The sequence below is a fragment of the Panthera tigris genome, chromosome B3 (genome assembly GCF_018350195.1).
Source record: "Panthera tigris isolate Pti1 chromosome B3, P.tigris_Pti1_mat1.1, whole genome shotgun sequence".
In the NCBI taxonomy this organism is placed as follows: domain Eukaryota; kingdom Metazoa; phylum Chordata; class Mammalia; order Carnivora; family Felidae; genus Panthera; species Panthera tigris.
The window spans coordinates 18,483,778-18,511,739 of record NC_056665.1 but is presented as its reverse complement, the minus strand read 5'-3'; the positions used below and the strand labels follow the sequence as shown (position 1 = coordinate 18,511,739).

The window sequence follows — 27,962 nt, the reverse complement described above, 5'->3', positions numbered from 1 at the left end:
AGCTTATCCCTGGCAGAAGGTAGAGGCCTGTCGTCCCAAGAGGGCTGTGTTTCTCATGAACACATCTTTATTATCGTGTGGAAGCAGGGGTTCTGAACCAGGGTCTGCGAATAGATTTCAGAGGGTTTGTGAACAAGGATCATGAAACTTTACATATTTTGTTATCTTCAATCTGTAACTGAAACGACTACGGTTAAACCATGAACAACACAGATGTGAACTCTGTGAATCCACTTATGTATGGATTTTTTTTTTATAAATCCAGTACAGCACTACGAATGTACTTTCTCCTACGATTTTCTTAACGTGTTCTTTTACTTCCAGTAAATTTCCTGTAAGACTACAGTATGTAATACATGTAACATACAAAATATGTGGTAATCAACTATTTGTGTGGTTGGTAAGGACTCCAACAGTAAGCTGTTAGTAGTTCGAAAGCTATATGTGGATTTTTGTTGGTGTTGGGATCGGCATCCTTATGCCTGTGCTGTTCAGTGATCGGCTGTATTTCCTTCAACCGTGGATGTTGGCAGGAAGCCACAGCAGGGTTAGCAGTACCTGTGACTGTCTCGTGATTAGGACTCACAGATCTTTTCATATCGTGTGACAGTTGTAGCTGCTATCTCAAATTATCATTTACACTCACTACTACTTTATTTTTTATTACACCAATTTATACTTTTATTCCTTTATTAATTTATTTTTTAAATTTAAATCCAAGTGAGTTAACATACTGTGTAATAATGATTTCGGGAATAGGATTCAGTGATTCATCAGTTACACATAACACCCAGTGCTCATCCCAACAAGTGCCCTCCTTAATGCCAGTCAGCCGTTTAGCCCATCCCCCCCGCAAACACCCCACCAGCAACCCTCAGTTTGTTCTCTGTTATTTAAGAGTCTCTCGTGGTTTGTCTCCCTGTCTGTTTTTATCTTATCGTCGCTTCCCTTCCCCTATGTTCATCAGTTTTGTTTCTTAAATTCTACATATGAGTGAAATCATATATTTGTCTTTCTCTGATGGACTTAATTCGCTTAGCATAATACCCTCTAGTTCCATCCACGTTGTTGCAAATGGTAAGATTTCATTCCATTCCATGGAAGTAATATTCCATTGTATATATACACCACATCTTCTTTATCCATTCATTAGTCGATGGACATTGGGCTCTTTCCATACTTTGGCTATTGTTGATTGTGCGGCTATAAACATTGGGGTGCATGTGCCTCTCTGAATCAGCATTTTTGTATCCTTTACCTACTAGTGCAATTGCTGGGTCATAGGGTAGTTCTATTTTTAACTTCCTGAGGAACCTCCATACTGTTTTCCAGAGCGGCTGCACTAGTTTGCGTTCCCACCAGAAGTGCAAAAGCGTTCCCCTTTCTCCACATCCTTGCCAACATCTGTTGTTTCCTGAGTTGTCAATGTTAGCCATTCTGACAGGTGTGAGGTGGTATCTCGTTGTGGTTTTGTCACCGCTACTTTAAAATTACAGGGGCGCCTGGGTGGCTCACTCAGGTAAGCATCCAACTTCAGCTCAGGTCATGAATCCGCAGTTCCATGGGTTCGAGCCCCATGTCAGGCTCTGTGCTGCCAGCTCAGATCCTGGAGCCTGCTTCGGATTCTGTGTCTCCCTCTTTCTCTGCCACTCCCCCACTCACTCTGTCCTCTCTCTCTCTCTCTCTCTCTCTCTCAAAAATAAATACTAAAAAAATTAAAATTACAGGGGCACTAGGTGGCTCAGTCAGTTGAGTGTCCAATTCTTGATTTTGATTTTGGCTCAAGTCTTGATCCCAGGGTCGTGAGATAGAGCCCCATGTTGTGCTATGCGCTGAGCATGGAGCCTGTTTAAGATTCTCTCTCTCTCTCTCTCTCTCTCTCTCCCTCTCTCTCTCCCTCCCTCCCTCCCTCCCTCCTTCCCTCCCTCCCTCCCTCCCTTTCCCCTCCCCCTCCCCCTCCTTCTGCCCCCTCCCCTGGTCACTTGTGTGCTTTCTCTCCCCCTCCCTACTCCCTCTCAAATGAAAAAAAAAGAAAGAAAAATATTTGAAATTATGGTGGTTATTAGACCCACGGCTAGATCTTCTTAGGTAACGTGCTGACAAAGAAATACATACATGTTACAATATTACGAACTGGTATTTATTCTTGTATTTCGAATTATAATTAAATTTGTTTCCTTGGCAATCTTGTGAATTTTATAATAATGCATTGACAAATATTGTTCTGAAAAGGTGTTTATAGGCTCCCCAGGTGCCTCGTAGCACAAGGCCAGGTGCCCAGCACTAGGCATGTCAGGCCCCCGTCTCTCCCCAACAGGAAATGCTAGCTTGCCCTGAGCTATTTTACTCTTTAGCTGGAATTTCAAATACACAACCTCCTGACTGGGTCTTTGTGTATGTTCTTCAACACAATTCATGGCCATTTTAAGGTCAAACTTAAAAGCCATTTCCTCTCTCAAGGGCATAGGGTAAATAACTTCAGAAAAATGATTGCTTTGGGAACAGCCTCACTTCAAATATTAACCAGGTTTCTTGCCTTCTTAAATATTTGCATACCAGAGAACCAAGAAAAAATTAAAATATAGTCCATTTTCATGTCTAGGGCCCTGGAGATCCCCACACCATCACCATTACATCTGCAAAATGCTGGTATTGTAAGCCTCAAAGCTGTCTATGGAAATATGAACTACCAAAAAAAAAAAAATTGGCATCAATAGCTGGCACTTGTTGCAGTAATTATTGGCAAATATAGCTGTCTCCTCTTTTAGCCAATGGTAATGTGATGTTTTTAATTCAATAAAGCATTTCAAGAAAGTCCAAACACAAAAGTTATAAACATTGGATGGTAAATATTTATGACAAAGGGGAAATGAACTTTATGCAATTAGCCCAATCCATCTTTTTTATGATTACAAGTTCCTCCTGTCTTGGTCAGGAAAGTCACTGGAAATCAAAGTCACTATGTAACAAGCCTTTAAAGCTGTTGAGTCTCAGATATCCTGGAAGGTGCGGCAGAGGGTAGGAAAGGCAAACGTAGGCATCACCAACTGAAAGAAAGACTATGACATTGCTCCCGGAGACAGAGCAAGAAATAGGGAGCTCGGGCAACGTTCCGACAATGATCACAGCCTCATAAAGCCCTCACTTCTTTCCAGCATGAAAGATATTTGTCTATGCCCCCTCATCACCCCAGTTCCTGGAGATTCAGAGTTGAAAGATGCTGTGTAATGACCACTCATCCCTTTACCAGACGAGCTTCTTGGCAGCACGTTCTGCCATCATTGCCCTGAAGCCCATGCCTGACTGCCCTACCTGGAAAGGAAGGTAGTTCTGGGAAATGATGAACACCAGCCTTATAACTGACTTGAGCAAAGGTGTGCCTACATGTCTTGGCATTTGCACTGGCCTAAGATGTGCATGTCATGCTATTTTTTTAAGTATTGAGCACAGAAGCCATAGGCCAATTGTTTCAGGAAGACGAGAGTGTCTAGAATGGTGATAGACATTCGAGGGTATTATGTGTTCTTTTCTACCTATTGTTTGCTCCTTCGTTCTTCCCATTTAGTTCTCTTGGCCTGTAAGTACAGGGTGGAGGTTCTGTTCATAACACACAATGGTTAAGAAGGGAGCCTCCCAAGTCAGGCACCCAGGGTCATGTCTAGCCTCTGCCTCTTCAGCAAGTTACACGGTCTCTTCTGCCTCAGTTTTCTAGTCTGCAAAATGGGGAAAATAGCTCTGCTTAAACATCATAGGGTTATTACGAGGGCTAAGTAACAAATGAGTTAGAGTGCTTAGGACGTAGTATACACTCAGGAAAGGTTAGCTAGTACCATTTTTTCCATCCTGGAGCCAGTGGTAGTGGAGCAGATTATGTAGCTGGCAGTCTTGTTGGCCGGCTTTTCTTTTCTGCATCTTTCCTTGTGTTGTCCTTTCCGTTCCTCCTGCTACCCTGGAAGCCCCAGGAATTGCTCTCCAGCATCAGTATCTCTCTCTTGGCACACCCCCAGGCCCCAGGACGGAAGAGCTCTTTGCAGACTTTCCCAGATCCCATAGAGATTCTCACAGGCATCTTGATGGCTAGAGACCCCTGTGGGGTCCAGGAAGCTCAGGGTGTCACATTCCATCTGGAACTACAGTGCTCTTTTCTCTGATGTTGGTCACTTCTAATCCTGGCAGGTCATTAGAAGCTCCTCCCAAGAATGTCAAAAGTTGTAACGTCCGACTCCAGATCTTGGGCCTTTGAATCTCTGGAAGACCACTTCCCCGGTGGATCTCACACTCAGCTGGGCTTGGGGACTGCTGATTTAAATGAAACCTGCCCCTTTAATGCTGCATACCTGGCCGGAGTGGGCAGCTGGCCGGAACCAGAGCCTCGCCCTGCTGCTCTCAGACAGACAGAGCCGCGCGGTAGGACGTTGGGTTGGGTGCCAGGTTGAAAGCTGTCCTGCCTGCCTCAGTCTCAGCCTACTGCCCAGCATCTGCAGCCTCTCTCAAAACTGTTGGGCTTTGGCAGCAGATGGCCCCAATTTTCCAGAAGTGTTTGGAAGTTTACAGTAGACTGCCTCCTCAGAGAGCTCTCCAGACTTTGCAAGTTGAGTGTTATCTGCCATTTCTTGCCCGCCCCCCCATCTGCACCCCTTGCCAGGAGCGTGACCGGGTGCCCTGACCCTGCCTTCGCCCGGCAGCGTCCCCCCTCCCCACCCGCCCTACACACAAAGTGACCCCAGCCAGGTGACCATCTCTGCAGCCCACAGGACATGGAAGGAGTGACCAACCTCAGGACTCAGGGAGCCTTCCAGAAGTGGGGCTGGCATGCCAGCCTGGGGGAGGACTTCAAACTGCAGTAGTACTTGTGGAAAATTTGGATTTAGTAACTTTTTTTTCATCCAGCTCTTATTGTATCTCCCTTTTGGCTTGTGTTATCAGCAACACATTTCTGAGGCTTTTTACATAACCATTGCCTTCAGTATTGCTTTGAGACAGAGCTGTTCTCCAAACACTCAGTGGGTGCCCAGTGGAGGGAGAGGATCAAAACAGCCTTCCCAGCACTTAATACGGACCACCGCCAGTTGAAGAAAAATGGCAAAGCCTTGAGTGCAGGAGCAGTGCTGTCTTCCGAGGGACTCAGACCTTGCCTGTGTTTTCCTTCCAGGGGAAGGAAGCTGGGCATTGGCTCGTTTGTCCTGCAGACGCTTGAGTAATTCTGCTGCAAAATGTAGTTGATGCTTAAGTGTAGCCAGGGAGGTAACAGATGCTAGAACCAGACAGCTGTTTCATTTTCCTTGTTCTTTGCCCCGGACAGTGGCTTTCCACTGCTGTTTAATCTGCTTTGGTTTGGTTTTGAGGGTTTTTTTGTTCATTCTGTTTTGCTTTCCCATCTGACTTTATTTCCCTCTTTTTTTTCCCCCTATAAAACTTTACTCTTTCCCAATTTACCAAAAAGTTTAAAATCCAGGACAGGATAAAATCCTGTGTATTACAAACACAATTCTCCCTTATCCCTCTTATCCAGGAGTTGGTCTTGAGCAGAGTGTCCTGGTTTCGGGTGCAGGAGCAGGGAAAACCTGTGTGCCCCCGCCCCTGATGTGGCTTCAGTGGCTGTACGTTTCCTTTGAGCCAAGACTATGTTGCCTGGCAATGCTTGCAAATGCAACATTGTGGGCGGAGGGCCCAGAGCATTCCATTCCCCTGCAAATACGAGACGATGATGGGCATTCCTGCCTGGTTGGTGCAGAGGATTCGAGGTTGCAGGGGGAGGAAGCAGAAGAGGAAATTGGGAGCCATCAAGAGACAGTATCATAACCAGTGAATAACGAGTATGTGTTGTAGGGCCAGGAGATGTCCCAGCTCTGCAGTCCCAGTCTGCAAAGTGTGACTTATGACAGTTTCTGTCTCTCAAGGTTGGTGTGAGTAGTAATGAAGTACTTAGCTTAATGCCTGATCTCCGTAAGTGCTTAGAATACGACAGCTCTTCCCTCACACTATCAAAGCTGTGCATTGCCTCACTAGTGAATGTATTTGTTCGTTCATTCATTCGTGCGTTCATTTGCTCATTCAGCAAAGCTTTTTTGGGGTATGTTCAATGTGCTTCCAGACATGTGCCAACTAATGCAATGAAGAGGCACTAAAACACAGCCGATGCCCCCCGGGAGATCGTGATGGAGGGGAACCAAGTGGGTGGGAGGTGAGACACGTAGGGTGGTCACTCAGCAGTTGAGTGTGGAATGCATATTGAACCCAGATGGGTTCTTGCTGGTTGGAATAGAGGAGAGGAGGGAAGACTTCACAAAGATGGGGCTCCTGGATTTGGCCTTGAAGAATACAAAGGATGATTTCATGGCTGTCTCTTATTTACTTCACTTCTGGTTCCTTCCCTGGACTGAGCTGTGTGAGGGCAGACAGCAGGTGATGCTTACTGTTCACTTCTCCAGCGTGGCATGGTGCAGTCTGCAGGGAGGTGGGCCTGGACGAGGGGCTGGGAGGGCTCTCCCAGCAGAAGCAGCAGCCTGGGCAGGGGCACAGAGGAGCTGTGGATGTGGGTAGTCAGGTGCAGTTAGCGCAGGGGTGCGCAGAGGCAGCAGGCAGAGGAGAGGGGCAGAAACGAAGTGAAGAGTGGGGCTATGTCGTACGGGTTTTCAGTGAGTCCCAAAGGGAGTGGTGGGATGCGTTCAGTTGAGATCTGTGTCTTCAAAAAGATTTTGCAGCCGTATTGAGCCCAAGGAAGACTGCATTCACAAGACCTGCAGGAAATGACTGCATTTGTCCAGATGAGAGAGGACGAGGACTTGAATGAGGCAGTGGAATTGAAGATGAAAAGAAAGAACTCACTCTGGAAAAGCCACATTGCCAATCTTTGAATTTGTCTCATCAGTGCTTTGTAAATAGGCATGTGGGTACTAGATAATTATAGCAAAGACCATCTCTACCACAGATGCTTGGTTATCAGTGTGACTTGGGAATGAATTTGTTTTCTGAATAAGAAATCTATGCACAAGGTGTGAAATTCAAAATTTGTATGTTTGCATATTTGCTTTCCCCTTTTTCATACAAATATTAGCATCCTACCATACTGTTGCGTATCTTTTTTTCCTCTTAACTACGCTTTAGAGTTGTTCAGAGTTGTTCAGTACCAGTGTAAATAGAGTTGCCTCATCCTTCCCCCCCCCCCCCCTTTACTACAGATTGTGTTATTTTTTTAACTTTTTGTTGGGAGGTAGGTTTAGACTTAAGAAGAGTTACAAAACTAGTCCAGAAAGCATATGCCTTTCCCCCAGCTTCCTTCTGTGTCAGCATCTTACAGAATCATAGAATCATTATCAAAACCAGGTTGTTAATCCCAGTACAATGTTATTCACTAAAGTGCATGCAGATTTCACCGCTTTTCCCACCAATGTCCTTCTTTCTGTACCGGCATCCTGTTTTGCATTTAGTTGTCCTGTCTCTTGGTCTCCTCCGGTCTGTGGTAGTTCCTTGGTCTCTGTCTCTCATGACCTCATCACTTGAACAGTATTAGTCAATTACGTTTGCAATTTGGATTTATCTGATGTTTCCTCATGATGATATTGAGGCGATGCATTATTGGGAAGGGGCCCACCATACATCTTATGGCAGTGGTGCCCCCTTATCTGCAGTTTTGCTTTCCATGGTTTCAGTTACCCACAGTCAACCGCGGTCTGAAGCGGATGACCCTTCTGACGTGGTCAGAAGGGCACCCGTAGCCTCTCATTATGTCACAATGCCCACATCATGAAGTGATGATGTTCCTTTATCTCATCACGTGGGCATTTTATCATCTCACATCCATCACATGAAGAAGAAGGGTGAGTACAATAAGATATTTTGAGAGAGAGAGGCTACATTCACATAACTTTTATTACAGTATATTGTTATAATTGTTCTGTTTTGCTAATGTTCTCTCTCTCTCTTACTGTGCCTAATTTATAAATTAAGCTTTGTCATAGGGATGTACATACGGGAAATAACAGTATATATAAGGGTCCATAGGGTTAGTATTCTCCATAGTTTCAGGCATCCACTAGGGGTCATGGAACACATCCCCTATGGATAAAGGGGGACTGCCATACTGGTGATGTTAACCTTGGTCACCTGGCTAAGGTGTTTTGGAGGATTCTCCACTGTAACTTACTTTTTATTTATTTATTTTTTTTTGTCATTACCAGTGAGTTTATCTGTAGTTTCCTGACCTCAGCACTCTTGACATCTGGGCCAGACTGTTCTTTGCAGTGGGGCTTATGCACTATAGGATATTTAGCAACGTCATTAGCCTCTTGCACTATAAGTCAGGGGCCTCCCCTAGTTGTGACAACCAAAAAATGTCTTCACACATTGTCAAATATCTTGCAGGGGGGCAAAATCACCCCTAATTGACAACCATTAATCTACAATATAAATGCCTACAAGTGGATAAAAGGCTATTTTTGCATGTATGTAATTTTTGGAGTTTTATTCACCTATGTATAACACAACATGAAACACAGAAAAGTTCAAATCCTAAGTGTACAGTTACATTCGTGTGTGTGTGTGTGTGTGTGTGTGTGTGTGTGTGTGTGTGTGTTTTATAAACTGAACACACCGGTATAACCTACACATCAAGAAATACAGCATTTCTGGGGCACCTGGGTGACTCAGTTGGTTAAGCATCTGTTGATTTTGGCTCAGGTCATGATCTCATAGTTTGTGGGATTGAGCCTCCATTGGGCTCTGCGCTGACGTTGTGGAGCCTGCTTGGGATTCTCTCTTTGCCTCTCTCTTTGCGCCTCCCTAACTCATGCTCACATATATGCTCTCTCTCTCTCAAAAGAAATAAACATTAAAAAAAATAAATAAATACAGCATTTCTTCAATTCCAGAAGCTTCCTTGAAGTTCCCTTCTACTCTGTAACCCTCAGCAATAATCACTTTCCTTTTTTTTTTTTTAATTTTTTAACGTTTTTATTCATTTGTGAGAGACAGAGAGAGAGTGCTAGCAGGGGAGGGGCAGAGAGAGAGGGAGACACAGAATCTGAAGGAGACTCCAGGCTCTGAGCTGTCAACACAGAGCCGGATGCGGGGCTCAAACCCACACACTGTGAGATCATGACCTGGGCTGAAGTCACTTAACTGACTGAGCCACCCAGGTACCCTCACTGTCTTTCTTTGTGACCCCACAGATTAATTTTGCCTGTCTTTGAACTCTAGATGAAATTATGTACATGCCTCAGTCCTTGATAGATATTGTCAGATTGCTCTCCAAAGAGGCTTCTCTATTTACACTCTCATAAACAACATATGGAAGTGCCTGTTTTCCCATATCTGCTTAGCCTCTCTGGTCTTTGCCAATCTGAGCATTTAGGAAATGAGTCTTGCAGGTTAAATGACACTTTCTTTATTGATGCGTTTGAGTATTTTTTTCATATGCTAAAAAACCAGTTGGGTTGTCTTTTCTGTGGACTGTATTTTTAAATCTTTTGGATTATTGATTTTTTTTAGTGATTTGTTGGAAATTTTATAGATTAAGGAAATTGGCCCTTTAGATGAAATATGAGTTACAGATTTTTTTGATGTTTGTTTTTTACTTCTTTAAAATCATTTTATGTCAAGCAGAAGTGTGTGTGTGTGTGTGTGTGTGTGTGTGTGTGTGTGTGTGTCTGTGTGTGTGTAAAGTCAAATATATCAATATCTTTAGTCTTCTGGGTTTTATGTCATGGTTTGAAAGTCTTTCCCATTACTAAATTGTAAATAAACTTAATTTGTATCGTATCTTCTAGTACTTTTATGATTTCATTTTTGTGTTTAAATCCTTAATACAGCAATCATTTATTTTAGTGTAAGGTGTGAGGTAGGGATCCAACCTCAGTTGGTTTCCAGATGGCCCCTCAGGTGGCTCCATACCATTTACTGATTAATTCATACCTCCCCATAAATTCGAAATGCCATCTTTATAATACATTATACTTCTTTATTTCTCATTTAAAAAATATATTTCTGGATTTCCCAGCCTGTTCCACTGATATAATCATGTACCTCTTAATATTTACACGGCCATTATTTTATATTTTAATGCACTAACCATATGCTTTTCCACAGTTTTCCAGGCTATTATTTGTTTGTTTCTTCATATGGTCTTTAGAATCTGCTTGTTTAGTTCCAAATTATGTTGGTATTTTAAATTCAATTATATTATTTTAGACACTAACTCAGGGAAAAATAATACCTTTATACTCTTGAGTTTTCCTACATAGTATTTCTTTACATCCATTCAAGACATCCTCCCTCCCTCAAGGAAATTTAAAATTTTTCTTTATGTATATTTTATAAGTTTCTTAATATATTTATTTCTATAGTATATTTTTTTTCTATTTTAATGGTGTCTTTTATTCCATTATATCTTTTATTTTTTATTTTTTAAAATTTATATCCAAATTAGTTATCATATAGCGCAACAATGATTTCAGGAGTAGATTCCTTAGTGCCCCTTACCCATTTAGCCCATCCCCCCTCCCACAACCCCTCCCGTAACCCTCAGTTTGTTCTCCATATTTATGAGCCTCTTCTGTTTTGTCCCCTTCCCTGTTTTTATATTATTTTTGTTTCCCTTCCCTTATGTTCATCTGTTTTGTCTCTTAAAGTCCTCATATGAGTGAAGTCATATGATTTTTGTCTTCCTCTGACTAATTTCGCTTAGCATAATACCCTCCAGTTCCATCCATGTAGTTGCAAATGGCAAGATTGCATTCTTTTTGATTGCTGAGTAATACTCTGTTGTGTGTGTGTGTGTGTTTATTTATCCATTCATCCATTGATGGAAATTTGGGTTCTTTCTATACTTTGGCTATTGTCGATAGTGCTGCTATAAACATGGAGGTGCATGTGTCCCTTAGAAACAGCACACCTGTATCCTGTGGATAAATGCCTAGTAGTGCAATTGCTGGGTCGTAGGGTTGTTCTATTTTTAGTTTTTTGAGGAACCTCCATACTGTTTTCCAGAGTGGCTGCACCAGCTTGCAATCCCATATTCCATTATATCTTTAAAACTGGTTGTATTTGATATTTATAAAGAACTTTGATTACTGTATTTTCATTTTATGTCCAGCCATCTGACTGAATTCTTCTAGAGATTATAATAGTTCTTTAATTGAGTCATTTGGGTTTTTAGTTATATAATTCTATATTAGCCCCTAATTCTCTCTCTCATCTAAAATAAAAAGTGTGATAATATCCATTCTTTTCTCATCTAAAATAAAAACTGTAATAATATACATTCTATACATCAGAAGCATTAATGAGAAATTCTTCTGATGTTTCTCCATGAGATAGGTATTTATCAAGTGAAGAAAGTATCCATTTATTTATATTGTTAAGAACTTTAACAAGAGGTTATGATTAAATTTTAGTTAATGTCTTCTCTGCATCCATAATGAGGAATGGATGAGTTCTGTCTTTGAATTATTAATGTGGCAAATTATATTAGCAGATTTTCTAATATTAAACCATCTTCAGGTTCTCAGAGTAAAGCTTTCTTGGTCATGGTGCATGCTTCACTTTTATTTAGGATTTTTACAGTAGTGTTCATAAATGAGTTTGGTATGAAGCTTTTCTCCTTTCCTGCCCTGTTCAGTTTGGTTTCAAAGTCATATTGATTAATACAAAGAATAAGGAAAGCTTTCCCTCCTTTTGTATGCCATTAAACAGTTTGAATGCATTGGTATTATCTGTTTCTTAAAGACTAAATAGAATCCCCCTATGGAAAATGCTGCTAAGAAACCAGAGGTTTTCAGAAAGGGTAGCTCATTGGCAAGCTTCCCTAGGTCTTCTGTATTAACTAGTCTGTATACATTTTTAGTCTATTCTCAACAATAGATCTATTAATTTATATGCTGTTAGGAAATCATCTCATCTTAAGCTTATGTAATAGAATTGAGCTCAGTGATCACTGATTATTTTTTTTAATTTCCTTTACATTTTGATTATTTTCTTTCCTTCTTTCCTTCCTCCTTTCCTTTCTTTTCTCTCTCTTTCTTTTCTTTCTTTCTTTCTTTTTCTTTCTTTCTTTTCTTTTCTTTTCTTTTCTTTTCTTTTATTTTCTTTTTCTGTTATTCCTGCTTTCTCCCCTTTTTCTTAAATAGATTAACTAGCGGTTTATCCCATTTATTTGTCCCCCAAAGAGCCAACTCCTATTTGCCTATTGTTTTTCTTCTTCCTAAATAATAAATTTCTCCTTTCCTCATCATTAATTTATTCTGCTTTCTTATAGATTTATGTTTTTCCCCTTTCAAACTTTTTCAAATGGATACTTAATTTATTTTCCTTATTGTCTATGAGTATTTGAGACTCTTTCTTCATTTGTCATGATATCTAGCACTTCACCTTCATTATTTTCTTTATCATTTGCAACTTTCATTATGACTTTCCCATTAGCCCAAGAATTGTTTCAAATGACATCCTGTGATTTTTGCTGCATTATATGGATCCAAAGCAAGCTGGTAGTTTCATCAAATGTACAAGAGGAGGGCGTTACACTTACAGTATGAGTAGCAGGAGGAGGGGTTGTTGGGCTGTAATAGAAGACTGCCCCCCACTAAGTATGGGAACTCATTATTCTATATGATACATGTTCTATGTCAGCTATTTTCTTCTCAAATACTTCCTGTCTCCCATTCTTTCTATTCTCTCCTTCTGGGACTATGATTAGACACATACATCAGTATTTTTCTTTCTTATCTCTTAACCCATTTTTTTTTCTTTTTAGTATTTCCCAATTCCTTTTCTCTCCATACTGTACTGTGTATAATTTATTCACATCTATTTTCCAGTCACTCATTCTGTCTTTCAATGATGTCAGAATCTATTGCTTTTCTTCAACAATTATACATTCAGTTTTTAAAAGGTTCTTTTTAGTTTCTTTTTCAGATTAGCCTGGTCATACTCAATAGTATCTTCCTGCCAGCTTGTGTATGTGATCTCATCTTCTAGTTCTTTAAACATTTTATAGATATTCTATATTCTGTATCTGATCATTCTGTTATCTAAACACTTTGAAAGTTTAAGTCTTGTGTTTGTGTCTTCTGCCAGCTGTCATTCATGTTTCCATGTTTCATTGTAAGTTTACTTTTATTGACTACCACCGTGGAATTGTGAGAGGCTGAATGGTGATTTGCTTTCCTTCAGAGAGAATTTATATTTGTCTCAACCAAAGCCAGGGATGTCACCAATCCTTCCAGATTCCAGACTTACTCTCCCAACTGTAGTATCAAGATCATTGCTGGCCCTCAAGGGAATGCACCTCTTCTATGTGCTTACCCCCAGATTGGACTATGTTGTATGTATGTAGAGATATAGCTATGTGTGTATTTTGTGTTTGCTTTCTTGAATAGTTCCTTTACTTCTGGTGAGCGCAGCAATAAGGATGATATTTTATTACAATACCTCACTGCTTTTGTAATGGATGAGCAGCCCTGCCTCCCACAGACTATTTGGTCTGACATTTGCTGGAAGCAAAAGGTGCCTTAGGTCAACTTCTATCTATTTTACTGTATCCTAATTCCTTGAGCTTGATAAAATAGATGAATTTCTACCTTCAAACCCCTTCTTTCCATTCCCTCTACCCCCCAATTTAATTATTTTCTTAGTGGTTAACATTTTACCTTTAAAAGCTCTTATATCTCAGTTACTATATTTATCTGTTATGTTTTGTTACTCCCCCAGCCAAAAACAATAAAGAAATTGATGTATATGGACAATCTCATAAAACCTTCTTTTCTAGCCTGTTCTTATACCTATATTATTTCTGCCTCATATTAGCTTATAGCCTCTGCGTTCTGTTGTCTAACTTCAGTCCCCACGTTTCAGTCAGTGTCTTTGATCCATGTTCACTTCTAATCCTTGGGTTTTCCCCTCATTTCTCTGCTCACTGCATTTCATCCTCTAGTATTGTCTCCCAAAAAAGATCCAGCTCTTTATAGGTTTGAAAATAATTTTCCGTAACCTAAATATTTGGGCAACACTTCAGTTGCTAGAAGTTGCTTGGGTTACATTTTCTTTCCTTGTGTCTTTCTGAGCATTGTTCCATTGCCTTCCAGCATTGAGGGCTGCTATGGAGAAATCTGCATGTAGCCTGATACCTTTTCCCATTATCAGTGACTTGGTCTTTTTGCCTGGCTGCCTAAAATATTTTTTGCTTTATCTCTGAAATCCAGTAACTTTTATCAGGACATGCCTCCGTGTTCATGATTCTTCGCCATTTTCCCTGGAACAAGGCTTTGCTTTTCAATCTGAGACTGAGGTATTCTTTCATTTCAGGATAGGGTCTTGAATTTATATACATTTTTTAGTGTTTATTTATTTTTTGAGAGAGAGAGAGAGAGAGAGACAGCATGAGCAAGGGAGGGGCAGAGAGAGAGGGAGACAAAGAAGCCCAAGCAGGCTCCACACTGTTAGCACAGAGCCCTACACGGGGCTTGAACTCACAAACCGCGAGATCATGACCTAAGCCGAAGTCAGATTCTTAACCAACTGAGCCACCCAGGCACCCCTTGAATTTGTATTCAAATACCTTTTCTGTTACATTACTTTGGTTCTCTCCTTTAGGAGAGACCAGCCAGTCTGATGGTTAATATTTTATCTCATTTGACCTGACCATCATTTCCCTGAGTTCTTATGTATTTTCCTTTTGCAAGTGCAAAAAGTGAAAAAACAGGGGTGCCTGCATGGCTCGGTCAGTTGAGCGTCAAACTCTGCATTTCGGCTCAGGTCATGATTTCACAGTTCATGGGTTTGAACCCTGTGTCAGGCTCTGTGCTGACAGTGTGGAGCCTACTTGGAATTCCCTCTCCCTCTCCCTCTGCCCCTCCCCTACTTGCTCTCTCTCTTTCAAAATAAATAAATAAACTTAAAAAACAAGAAACAAAACCAAAAAAAATGCAATTACTTTGTTCTTAAAAAATAATAATGCACATGTGCTTGCACATTATTTTTAGCCATTTTATGATCATTTTATCCAGTGAGTGAATATTCTTCACATGCCTTCTCCTTCCCGTAACTTCTCCCTTTTTGTACTAATGAGTACAGATCCTGTGCTGATTATTTCTATGAATTGTTCACCTCTGAGTTATTCCTGGACCAGCTATAGATAGGATGTTCATTTTGGAGAGTGTCAGGGCTATTTCCAGGCTAGCAGGCATTCTCCTTATGAGACCAGTGTGTGTGTCCTGACCTAAAGAGACCAGCAGTTGCAAGACTATCCACCATGCAGTCTTTCTCCTGCTCTGAGGAATGGCTCCCCCCACACGTGGTCTATCCTTGTACTTTCCTTGTGAAGCCCTGATTTTCCCGCTTCTACCTTGTGATAGGTTGGTCCAGAGAATCTTCCATTATCAGAGCATGCATTTCTCTCTTGTCTTCTCTCTTTCAGTAAGTGGTTTTACCATAAATAGTATACTGAGCATGCATAAAAAATGCACAGGTCATACATTTAGAGCTTGATTCTTTTTTAGAAAGTGAACACACGTGTGGAGCCACTACATAGGTCAAGGACCAGGATATGAACCTTGATAAATGAACTCCCCAGTCTGGTGCTTCTGACCAGCTCAGGCCCTTGACCTCCACAAACATGTGCCTGTTCTTTGGGAAGAAGGAAAAAAATAGAGAAAGCCCTGCCCTACCTGCCTTCCACAGCTGTCCTCAGGATGACAGATGTTAGAGGACTTTGTCCTACAGATGGCAGAGCACTGGGTCATTTGGAAAGCATGACATGAATGCCAGCTATCTCACAGGCACTGCAGTGACAAGCATTAATGCAGTCCTTACCATTTGTCCTGTACTCACAAGGAATCACAGAAGGGTGATTGCTTAGCTTGGGCACACACGGCAGTGCTGGTGGCTGAGCTGGGATCAGAGGCTGCAGCTCTAAAGTTGCCTTTTCCGCTCAACTCCCTTGTCTTTGTTTTTAAACTAAACACAGAAAGGTATCCACTATCCTGACTCACAGAAAATGATAATTTTATCTTATTTGTTTTTAAACCTCATAAAAATGGGATACACACATTTCTGTCCGATGCATACGTCAGAGTGGAATTGTTGAGTGTTAGAATGTGCATGTCTTCAGTGTTAGTAAGTACTGCCAAAGAGTTTTCCAGAGTTGTTGAACCAAGTTAGAAGCTCAGCATCAGTTTTAGAGCATTCATATCATACCACATCCTTGCCAACACTTTGTATTCTCTGTCTCTGTCATTCTAGCCATTCTGGTGCATGTGTAGAGGTACCAAGTGGTAGTGGCTGATGAAATTAAGCACCTGCTCATATGTTTATTGGCCATCGTTATGTTTTGGTTTTTTTTAAGTGATCTCTACACCCAACGTAGGGCTCAAATTCACAACCCCAACATCAAGAGTCACACGCTCCACCAATTGAGCCAGCTAGGCACCCCATCCTTAAGTTTAAATGCCCTTGTTTGTAAAGTGTTCAAGTTTTTTGCCCATTTTTCTACTGGGCTATTTTCTTAATTGTCTGTGGGAGCTTTCGTGTTTTTACAGATATTCTTGATACAAATCCTTTGTTGGCTCCATGCGTTATAAGTATCTCTCCCTTTTATTGCAAATATCCTCTCTCACTTTCTTATGGTTGTCTCTTGATACACAGAAGTTCTTCATTTTAACATAATATAATTCACTTCTTTTGGCCTTTATGGTTACTACTTTTTGTGTTCTTGAAAGTCTTTGCCAGACTCATCTCCTTTTCTTTGATGGCTAGAAAAGTTTTATGGGAATTCATGGTCTATAAAGTGCATAACAAACCGTTCACACCGCCTTCCTCCTCTCCCTCTTGATGGGGCAGGTGTGTCTCCTAATCCCAAGCACTCCTACCCATAAATTACCTGCCGGGTCAGCCTTGTTCTCATGAACACATGTCCACGCGCTGACACCACACTCTCGAAGAGCTCCGAGGTCAAGGTGCATGGAATCAAACATTTAATGAGGTGCAGTCTGTCTTTATGGGACCAGCTGGGGTTGTGCTCAGAGTTCTCATCTTTTTACCGGTCCGCTGAGAACTGAACAATAATGGGAACACAGGGGTTTTCCTGAACCCACGGGCACACTATTCCCCTTGAATCATCAATTTCTTTAAGGGCATGGAGTGGCTTCGACACACTTGAAAAAATGAGCAAGAGCTTGCGCTCTGTGAGCTCTTTGTCAAAGCCCCTCCAGCCCTGTTTTCCTTCCCTGTTTCTCCTATTGTCTCTTCAGCTTCTAAATATTTTTTGACTTGAGACAGCACAGTGCACACTATTCTATGCAGATGTTTGAGATTACTTGGAACAGCAGAACTCTACACAAAGCACAGCACACCCTTTGTGAGCCCCACTGTGACTATCCTGAGCAAGGACCCTTGACCCTCACCCTGCCCAAAATGTACCCGCAGGTGCCCCGGCCACGCCCGGGAGGGTGATATCTCCCTACTGTGGCTCAGACCTTTTCCCCGTGTGCTTGGGCTTGGCATCCCAGAAGTGCTGTGTCTTTAAAAGAGCCTTCTGTACATCTGTTCTCAATTTTCAGACCACGAGGCGAGGATTTGGGTGCAAGTAGTTTATCTGGGAAGTGATCCCAGGAAGCACCGTGAGGGGGCAGGGAAGGGAGAGGAGGGTGGCAAGTCCAAAGTACACTGATGGGCAGGCGACTGCATGGACAATGGGACCATCCCACCGGGACCCTCAGAGAGAAGTGTGGCGCTGGCCTCAGAGCCATTGCACCCAAGGAGATGGGGTGTCCAGCTCCCATCCCCATGACCGACGGTTGCTCCGTGGTCAGGGGATGGCCTCCAGCAGAGAGACTGGGGAAGCAGCAGCCGGTGAGTGTGCTGTCTTCTCCGAGTCCTGCAAGGGAGACTGAAGCAGCCAGGGAGGACACTGGCCATGTATCCAGCTATTTTCATAAATAGTCCCATCTTGAGCACTCTGTCTACATGCAGGTTTCCTATTAATACAAATGGGAGTCTGTTTTTAAATGCCTATTCTTAAATAGAATTATTTCAATTATTTGTGCAGTTAAGAAATTCTTTAGGTGAAACACTATAAGAAATTAGGCATAATGCAGCTGAGCTAGAAAGCAGGTGACCACAGGGAGAATGGAAAGCCTTCTTTAACCCCTTGGGGGTCTCAATTCTGGGCCTGCACAGTGGCCCCTCCAGCCTCAGCTCTGAAGCTGCCTTTTCCGGCAAGCCCTCCTTGGTGAGGTTAGGATGGAGAGATTCCTTTCCTATGCACTCGGTCTGACCCATGGGTGTCTGCCTCATACCTTCCTACATTAAATGGAAAGTATGTGTTTGTTACTGGCTCCCAGCCTGCGCCCTGCATCGGACAACTCCTAGGCCCTCAATAGCTAATGCAGGAATTGCCGAACTGAATCCCCATGAGACAAGAATGGGAAATAAAGGCACAGAATTTTGTTGAGTTAAAATGAACCAGTTTAATGATGCACATATATTTTTTTTCTTCACATCCAGACTCATGACCCTCCTTCCCTTCATGTTTCAAATTCTCAATCCAAACCAGTCATCAAGCCCCACCTTCTGCCCCCAGTAGTGACCTGTGTGTGGTGCTCTAGGCAGTTACCTTCCTTCCCTTGTCAGCAGCATCTGATGTGCGCTGGACTGTGGTGCCTGGTGGAAGGAGATACGTCCTGCAAGACCAAGCTGGACCCTCCCCTGGACGGCACTGAGTGTGGGGCAGACAAGGTAACCCCCGCCTCCCACTGCCCTCCCCCAGCCCCCATCTCCTGAGCATTGGGCGTCTCTCCTGAAGGGCAGTGGTCTGTGCTTTACTCAGGAGTACCTGAAGCACCCTCTGGGCTGCCCCAGAAATGCCCATGGAGCCCACTCTGGGAAAAGAGGGGCACCCACATCACCTCTCCTTTTTCTGCTGATAAGATACAAGAACCACTTGCTGTTTTTGTTCAATCGACTCTTTTTGTCATACAAGTGAATTTACTTAAAACTTGCACGTCAATAAACCATACATAGAAAAACAGGATCGCTCGCCATACACAAAGGGCTATCATAAAATAAATTCTATGAGAACTGTGTTGCTCACTTCTAGCTCAAGTTTAAGAGAGCAAGCCTGTAGGCCTGATCTTCATTAACCAGAGAGATTGGTGTTGGAGAGGAGAGGTGTTCAGGGCCAGCAGCCGCAGAGTTCTCTTAGTCTTCCTGCAAGGAATGAATGAGATGCCGTGGTTGGGAACCACTAAATCACCTGTCCTGCCCTGGATGTGCCACACACGTTGGGAAACTTCCATTTTAGAGGATTGGCTTTCCCTTATCCTTGGAGCCAAGGTTCACCCGTGTGGAACTTACGGTGTCATCTCCGAAGCACCAAACCCAACTTTGAAGTTCAAAACCACAAAGCCAGGAGACTCAGCCTTCCAGAGAGATGCACTCCCAGTCAGGAAAGTTGGCAGAAATTCAGGTCTCTCCATAAGCCATGTGAACTAATCCTTTTTCTGAGAACTTAGAAAACTCCAACGGAGCACATGTCACGTGGGATTTTAGGGCACGCTGCAAATGCCACAGGTGTACAGGTGTCAGGTTGAGTGAGGAAGAAAGGTCGCTAGAGCTAAGAAGCATGCATGCCCCAAAACGGTCTGCTCGTACGTGAATTACAGAAGGCAATTTGGGACAGCAAGGTGCTTTTTCACGTGGTGGGAATCGCAAGTTACCGGGTGAGTGAGCAGGTTTGATCCTTGGGCACTGAGGGCCCCTGGGGCCCCCCTGCTGTGTTTCAGTGGTGCCGCGCAGGGGAGTGCGTGAGCAAGACACCCATCCCGGAGCACGTGGACGGAGACTGGAGCCCCTGGGGCGCGTGGAGCATGTGCAGCCGGACGTGTGGGACGGGAGCCCGCTTCCGGCAGAGGAAATGTGACAACCCCCCGTAAGTTCCCCTTGAGCAGGCATTCTCCAGGGTGCCTTGATCGGGGTTTCCCAGCAGCAGCTCTTCCTGCCTTAGGCAAAGGAGGGTCTGTCTCCTGCGAGAATTTGAGCGGAAGGAAGACCAAGTCCCTCCAAGGGCCACGGACGCAGGGTGTTGAGTGTGTCATAGGCCACCTCAACTTCGACAGAGCTCTTTCTGTGAGCACAGATACCCTGAGTCCCATGGCTCCTTACTCCTCACGTGGGCCTTGCTAGAAAGCTGTCCTGAGACAGCTGGGTGACACACTCCCCTGGCCTGCAGCTTCCTTAGGGGACCTTCCGGGGAGGCCTGTGGACCTTCGAAAGAGAGGCTCACCTTTCGATTGGCTCTTAGCTGATCTGGGAGCTGCCTGGCTGTTGATGAGTCACAAAGCACCTGGGGTTTCAGCTGTCCTGTACATCCAGATACTTTTCATGGGTCCTTTTAGAACGATTTGAGAGAAAATTGTTTTTTGGGTTTTTTTGTTTTGTTTTGTTTTGTTTTGTTTTGTTCTTGTGTTTTATCTTATAAGCTTCCTTTTATTGACCTAGAAGACACCATGACCCCTCTTGTTCTTGGCACATTTGCTCCAGAAAGCTCAGGGGTAGATGTTGTGCTTAATTATAAAAATTCCTTGCCCACAGGTGTTTCTCGTCTCCTCTGAAATTTCCCATTTTTAGTATTTCTTAAAAGAGTCTGTTTCATGTCCTGTGTGCCATCAGCTTCATCACATTCACTTCAAAAAGAGCAAGTTATAAATTATCAGTGAAAAAGAAATGCTTTATATCCATAATTAAGTCATGGTGATGAATAATTAGCAAATCCCTCCTGTGTTTAAAAATCCTGAAGCCCAGGCTGTATCCCAGACCAATTAATTCACAAATTCTGGGGATGGGACCCAGGAACTGGATGTTTTAAATCTCTCCAGGTGAACCCAATGGCCAGCCAAGGTCAAGAACGTCCCGATTAAAGGAAAACATGCACACAGTTTAGTCAACGTCAAGAACACTGTTTTTCCCCCAGTAGTGCTATAAGAATTGGCATCACATACTGTGTCTTGTTAAAACTTTTCCTTCCGGTATTTAGCAGAGTGGCTGAAAAATAATAGTTGTGTCTTTAATCTTTTAGGAATGACTTCTTAATTAAAAGCATAGAGGCTATACTGGGATCCTCCAGAGAAACAGAATCAACGAATATATGTATGAATCTTGATGAGAACTTGGCTCATATAATTATGGAGGCCGAGGGGGTCCCACGATCTGCCATCTGCAAGCTGGAGACCCAGGAAAGCTGGTGATGTCATCCAGTCAGGTCTGAAGGCCTGAGACCCAAAGGAGCTGATGGTGAAATCCCAGGGGAGGGCAAGAGAAGATGAGAAGAGAGGTCCTAGTGGGGGTAGGGGCACAGGGTGCGTGTGTGAATTCCTTCTTCTTCTGCCTTTTGTTCTATTCAGACCTTTAGGGATTGGACGATGCCCATTAGGGAGGGCCATCTACGTTACTGCGTCCACAGGCCTGCATGCCAGCCTCATCCAGAAACCCTCACAGACACACCCAGAAATAACCTTTCATCTGCACACCCTGTGGCCAGTCACATCAACACATAAAAGTAACCATCACAGATGTGTAGAAGGTTAGAAAGCCTGTTTTGCTAAATGGTGAGAAATTAATAGAGGTTTCTATTTATTCATGGCTCTGTGAGGAAGTTAAAATAGTTTCATCTGTGGCCCTGAGAAGAGAGCTCTGGATTTGGAATCAGGATGCAGAGATTTAGGCCTGGCTTAATTGTGGGTCGTGTGTCCTCAAGGAAGCCCCTTCTTCCCTCTGGGTATCAGTTTTGCCATTAGAGGGAGCTGGCACAGTATGGTAGGAAGAGCTGGACTTCAAAGTGAAACAGAGAAGGCTTCAAGTCCCAGGGCCACTCCCTATAGCAGGTGATGGCTATTACCTGTGTCTCTGTCTGAAGTTGGAATAATTCATGGGCATACATATAACATACATGGTCTGTCTTTAGTATATGGTCCTTCTCTATATTAGCACTAATGGAAGATTAGGGATGGGATGAGACTGTGTGCCCTGCCCCCTAACTCACAGCACTGTTTGAGGCTCAGAGGAGGGTGATTTACACGGAAAGGCTTTGTTGTAATACATAGCTGTCATGGATGCATCATGTTTGCATCTGGAGCTCCTGTACTCTAGCCGAGGATTGGTCTCCTTTGGCACAGCATTCCACACCAGATGTCACCCAGGAAATGTCATAGTAGGGGCCTATCAGAACCTTTAAATGCCCAGAAGGACCCTGTGCCCAGAGACGGTTGACAATTGGATTGTATTCAGGTAAGGACACCCCTTACAAGAATAAGATGTCATCGATGCCGAGCAGATGCATTGGGCACAACTTTTAAGGGCCCTGACTTTGTTTTCTTGGCATGATGTTGGCTAAGGCATCCCCCATGCCTTGGCTCTACCCACTGTTCTCATCCCAGCTGCTTTCTGCCCACCCACTCCTAAAGAACCCCTAGTTCAGAAAGCCAAGTTAACGTGCTTCCCTGGCCTGACCTGCTGTGAGATTTCATGGGCTGGGTCCTCACCCTATTCCTCCACACCCAGTGGCCTCAAGAGAGAGGCTGTTCCAGAAATCCCAAAGTTGTAAAAATCTTCCATTCCTCTTCTTTATCAGGTGCCCTTCCTCCCCACCCAGTGGTGGTCATGGACTTTCTCTCTCCTTGCCCCTCTTCCTGTGTATTATCATTGAGGAATGGGGGGGGGGGGGATTTGTCAGGCTACCACAAACAGGCCACTGAGGGGTATGCAGGTCTTAGCACATCAGATGGTTATGGGCACTGACACATCCCTGAGAGGGAAGTCTTTATGTCTGATCTCTGTCATCCAACAACATCCCGTGGGGCAGGCAATGGTAGAAGGACCAGAAAAAGAATACTGGTGCTCTCATGTCTCCTGGCTCCTGTTCCCCTTCGCAATGACACCTTTCCAACATGGTGCCTTCACACACCTTGACAAGGCTCTGACTCTGGACTAAGGACTCAGCTAGTTATAGGCTTATAGTGACAAGCAAAAACAGATTAAAAAGTCCTCGCCGACTTCCCTTGGTCTTCTCCTGGACCTGACCCTTCCCAAACTGATCTCTCCTCCCAGCCCACTTCCACACTCAGTTCATAGCACCACCCTCTGTGACATTGCCACAGTCCAAAGCCCCTGAGTCTGTGAGTGGTCCTCTTGTCCCCTCTCTTCCTCCTCTGTGTCCTCTCAGGGGAAGAATGGCAAATACAGTGAGCCCACACCGTGTGCCACGCTCCCTCCTATGCATTTACAGAAAGTGAATCATGTAAAAATGCTGCCATATGAGGATAGGTATTCTTTTTGGCTCCACTGATTAGAAATTGAGTGGTAGAAAGGTTAGGTAACTTGCCCGTGGTCACACAGCTGGTTTAGAACCTAGCAACGAGGCTCCATTGTTCTTTCAGACGTTTTGCACTGGCCTCCCTGCTTCCCACATGCTCCTTGTCCCCCAGATTCATTTCCCACACAGAGCCAGAGAGATCCACTTAAGCATAAATCCAGTTATATTTCTTCCTGCTTCAGCCCTGTCAATCATTTCCCTCTGCACTTAGAATAAAATCCATACTCTTGACCATAGCCTCTGTATTCATTTCCTGGGGCTGCTGTAATAACTGACCACAACTTGGTGTCTTAAACAGAAATTTATCCTCCTCTCCCCATTGTAGAAACCAGAAGTCTGAAATCAAGGTATTGGCAGGATTGATTCCTTCTTGAAATTGAAGAATTCATCCCACCCATGCCTCTCCCTGACCTTCTGGTGGCTTCCGGTGCCCTTTGGCATTCTTTGCCCCTGTAGACTTGCCTCTGGTCTCTGCCTCTGTCTTCACATGGTCTTCTTGGTGTGTCTTCTCCTCTCCTAAGGACCCCTGTAGTTGGATTTAGGGCCTACCCTAATTCAGGATGACCTCATCTCATGATTAAGAGATCCTTTTGTTTTGTTTTGTTTTTAATGTTTATTTATTTTGAGAGGGAGACACAGAATCCTAAGCAGGCTCCAGGCTCCAAGCTGTCAGCACAGAGCCCGATGTGGGGCTTGAACTCATGAACCAGATCATGACCTGAGCCAAAGTCGGATGCCCAACTGACTGAGCCACCCAGGCACCCCAAGAGATCCTTAATTACATCAACCAAGACCCTCTTTCCAATTAAGGTCACATTCGAAGGTTCTGAGTAGGATTATCTTGGAGGGGAAGGAACCACCATTCAACTCACTGCAGCTTCCTTTTTGTCCTCAGATACAGCACTTCAGGCTCCAAACACTTGTCAGTATTCCTTTCCCTCTCCCCAGCTTGCCTGTGTCTCTCCTTGGGTCTCTAGCTAAATGTCCTCTCAGGCCTCCTTCCTGAGCACCTTGCACCAGACTGGGTGCCTGCTTTACCCTCTCTCTCAGCACCCTCTTTCTACTTTACAGGTATGATAACAATTTGTAATTACTCTTTTGCACTTGCTCGCTTGTTTTCACTCTGTCCTCCCCCCACTGGCCTCTGGGCTCCACGAAGGCCACACCTGTCTGGGCACCATTTTCCTTTCCGTGCTTATAGCAGAACGGTCCTCAATGATATCCGCTTCCTACCTCATCACTTGGATGCATGCTGGCTGAGAAAAAGCAGTCTCTGCTTTTCTACTGCCCCAGAAGACACACTTCATACTGTTCTCCCCCCAAACACAAAGGTTATTGTAAATTATTATGCCAAGAAGGTAGATCACGCGCTAGCCTCCCCTTTCTTGTACTGTCTCACCTCACTGAGGCCTAGATGCCGTGAACAGCCATGAGTGGGGTTCAGGTTCCCCTACACATGAGGGTCACCTTCTCACACACCTGCCCAACCCTGGCGAGGTTGTAGGCCACAGCTAGGGAGGCTCAGGGCCCTCTCAAGAACAAAGTCCAAAATGTAGCCCAGCCTTGTTTACTCCATGTGACAGAAACACTATGTCTTTGCATCTGTAATATTTATGCCTTGGTAGCCTGTCCAACCTTTCGTAATAACAGCATAGATCTGTTTTCCGTTCTGGAAAGCAACAACAGGCTCTTTCCCCCAGGTAGTTTCTATAAGGTTCCTTCCCTTTCAGGGAACCACCCCAGGTGAATGGGAAGAGAAGGGCCCAGTCCTTGGGTGGGTGGTTTAGCGGCAGCCCCAGGTGTTTCCGGGGGAGATGCAGACAGCGTTTTACGAAGTCCAGGCAACAGTTGTTAACCTGTTTTGGCAGAGAAGCCTGACGTGGTGATTGTTACAAAGCACAGCTGATCGAGGACCTGGAGCCAATCTCTGACCAAAACAATGTCCTCTGCCTGGCTCACTCCTTAAATCACCAGGCTCGCTGCCTTGAGATTTCCCAAGGATGTCCGAATCACACTGCTATGAACATCTCGGACTTGGAACGCTCCCACCAACCTCTCCCTACCCAACTCCCCCCCCCCCCCCCACCTCACTTTGTATTCCTGGCTCCTTCCCCGTCTTCTGCAGCTGGTTTATTCACTGTCCAAAAATACTGGCAAGAGAGTCCGCTCCCCTACCCCACCTTTTTCTCTCCCTAGCCTTGGTCTTTACAGCTCTTGGAATTCGTATTTCTTGCCAGCTGACATCAAGGCCTTGGGGACCATCCGTGTTTTTAATCCAGCTTCCTGGGCTCGCCCCTTCCTGCCATAATTTTGTGTCACTGTGGGTGGTAGTTTCTGCCAAAAGACTGCAAGGCAGAAAGTTCATCTCCAATTTGAATTCTGGTACCCCATCAGGAGGCTTGTGTTTCAGGGAGAGGGCTGGAGACGTAGGGTCAGGAGAAAAGGTTCAGATGGTCTTGTGTGAGAAGCCCGCTCTGTCAGAGAAGGACCAGAAGGTGAGTGTAGCATAGATACGGAATGCGCTGGGGTTAGCACACAGCATCACCCCATGAGCATCCAGAAGGAGAGCAGTCAGCCTCCTAAGACCAAGCAGGAAGCCTTGGGGTGGGACGTGAAGCTATATGCCTATACTTGCTTTTTGCTTCCAAAGCAAAGCCCCCATGTGTCTACTTTCAAAATGCCAGTGACCTGGTGTTCCCACGGATGGATTTTTAAAAATCTCAGTCTTCTACACTTGAGCCTAAGTTACATATGTTACTTGGATACCTCGAAGGGGAGGCCTTAAACCTGGGATGTCTGCTGCCCTGAAAGGGCGTTAGCAGCCCCACCCTACCCCTGACACCTGGAGCTGCTGTCCGTTAAGCAGTCTGTGCCTCCAGATGGTGAGCAGGTCTGAACCACTTTTGTGACTTTATCTTATAATCTATCTTCATTGAGTAGAACAGAGGAAAAAACATGTGTCACTCAGTTGGAGTGTCTTCCTCTTATCCTGATTCTATGTGTTTATCCACCCCTGAGGGAAAGTGCCTTGGGTTCCTGTTCATCTCAGTGACCCCTTGCCTTGTCCCTGCTCTGCCCTGGGGTCTGCCCAAGGCACTTCAGACCCCGTCCTAACAAGCCACAGTCCTGCCCTGCAGGAGCTCACCTGTCTCTCCACACTTTCAGTCTCTCACCAAAGCCTCTCTACCTTATTGTTTGTCCTTATTTTTAAACATCCATATCAAGGGGGGCACCTGGGTGGCTCAGTCGGTTGAGCGTCTGACTTCGGCTCAGTCCGTGATCTCAGTTGTGAGTTCGAGCCCCACGTCAGGCTCTGTGCTGACAGCTCAGAGCCTAGAGCCTGCTTCAGATTCTGTGTCTCCATCTCTGCCCCTCCCCTGCTCATGCCTCTGTCTCTCTCTCTCTTTCTCTCAAAAGTAAATAAACATTAAAAAAAAATCTTTATCAAGGTATAACATAGAGAAACGGGCACCTGTTCTAGAGCATGCTTCCTGCTGCAGTACTGCCCATCTAGTCAAGTGTGTGTGTTGGGCAGGTGTATGTTCACACAGCGGGAAGGAGTCATTGCCTCCTAACGTGCGTGTATGTGACCGAAGGAGGGTGTGGTTTTGCAGAGCAACCCTACCATATCCACTGCCGTGAGCCACAGTGGGCTTCCACTTGCTCTCAGCGTCACCAGTGCCCCATATTGTCAGTCTTTTCCACGTTGGCCTTTCTGGTGGGTGTAGAGTGGTATCTCCCTGGGGTTTTCGTTGGCATTTCCTTTTCAAGTAATGAGGCTGAGCATTGTTTGTGTTTGCCATTTGGATATCTTTTCTTATGATGTACCCATTCAAGTCATTTCATTTTATATCTGATCTTCTACTTTATTCATGTTTATAAAGTCCCAACAGAGGGGCGCCTGGGTGGCTCAGTTGGTTAAATGTCCAATTCTTGGTTTCAGCTCAGGTCACAATCTCACAGTTTCATGAGTTTGATCCTCGCATCATGCCCTGCACTGACAGGGTGGAGCTTAGTTGGGATTCTCTCTCTCTCTCTCTCTCTCTCTCTCTCTCTCTCTCTCTCTCTCTCTCTCTCTCTCTCTCTCTCTGCCCCTCCCCCCACTCACACCATCTCTGTCTCTCCCAAAATAAATAAATAAACTTAAAAAAACCAACAGAGTACAAGTAGAAATTGAGGATTAATGTGGGAGAAGCATCTTGAAAAGTCCATCACATCCCAGCTGACTATACTCGTAGGTCAGGCTGGCTTCTCAGTCTCACAACAGCTGATGGGCAGCCCCCTTGCCAGCCTGCTCCGGCTGCATCCAGAACCTCTTGGGAATCACACTTCTTATCTCCACCTCTTACCCACTGAGCTTTGTTCTATCATATTAGATCTTTGATTTCCTCATCTGAAGGATACAGGCAGAAACCCCTTCAGATGTCTTGCATAGATTTATCAAGGTAATGGTTCTAAAGAACAGGTAACAGGTAAGCCCTCTGGCCATATTAGTCTATAATTGCAGTGTATGTGAAAGTGCCTCTTTATATATAAGCTCTTCACCTGTGTCCTCAGCTGACCACACCTCACCTCAAGATGAGATTTCAAATTACTGTGTCATATC

General features: G+C 44.2%; 1 protein-coding gene across 1 annotated transcript in view; it reads left to right on the top strand.

The window, feature by feature from the left end:
- ADAMTS17 (ADAM metallopeptidase with thrombospondin type 1 motif 17) overlaps positions 1–27,962 on the top strand; it is a 343,084-nt gene that overhangs the window by 183,437 nt on the left and 131,685 nt on the right. The window contains exons 12-13 of the mRNA XM_042989202.1: positions 18,625–18,726; positions 19,773–19,918. Of these exons, the coding sequence (XP_042845136.1) occupies positions 18,625–18,726; positions 19,773–19,918 (248 nt within the window). The remainder of the gene's footprint in view (positions 1–18,624; positions 18,727–19,772; positions 19,919–27,962) is intronic.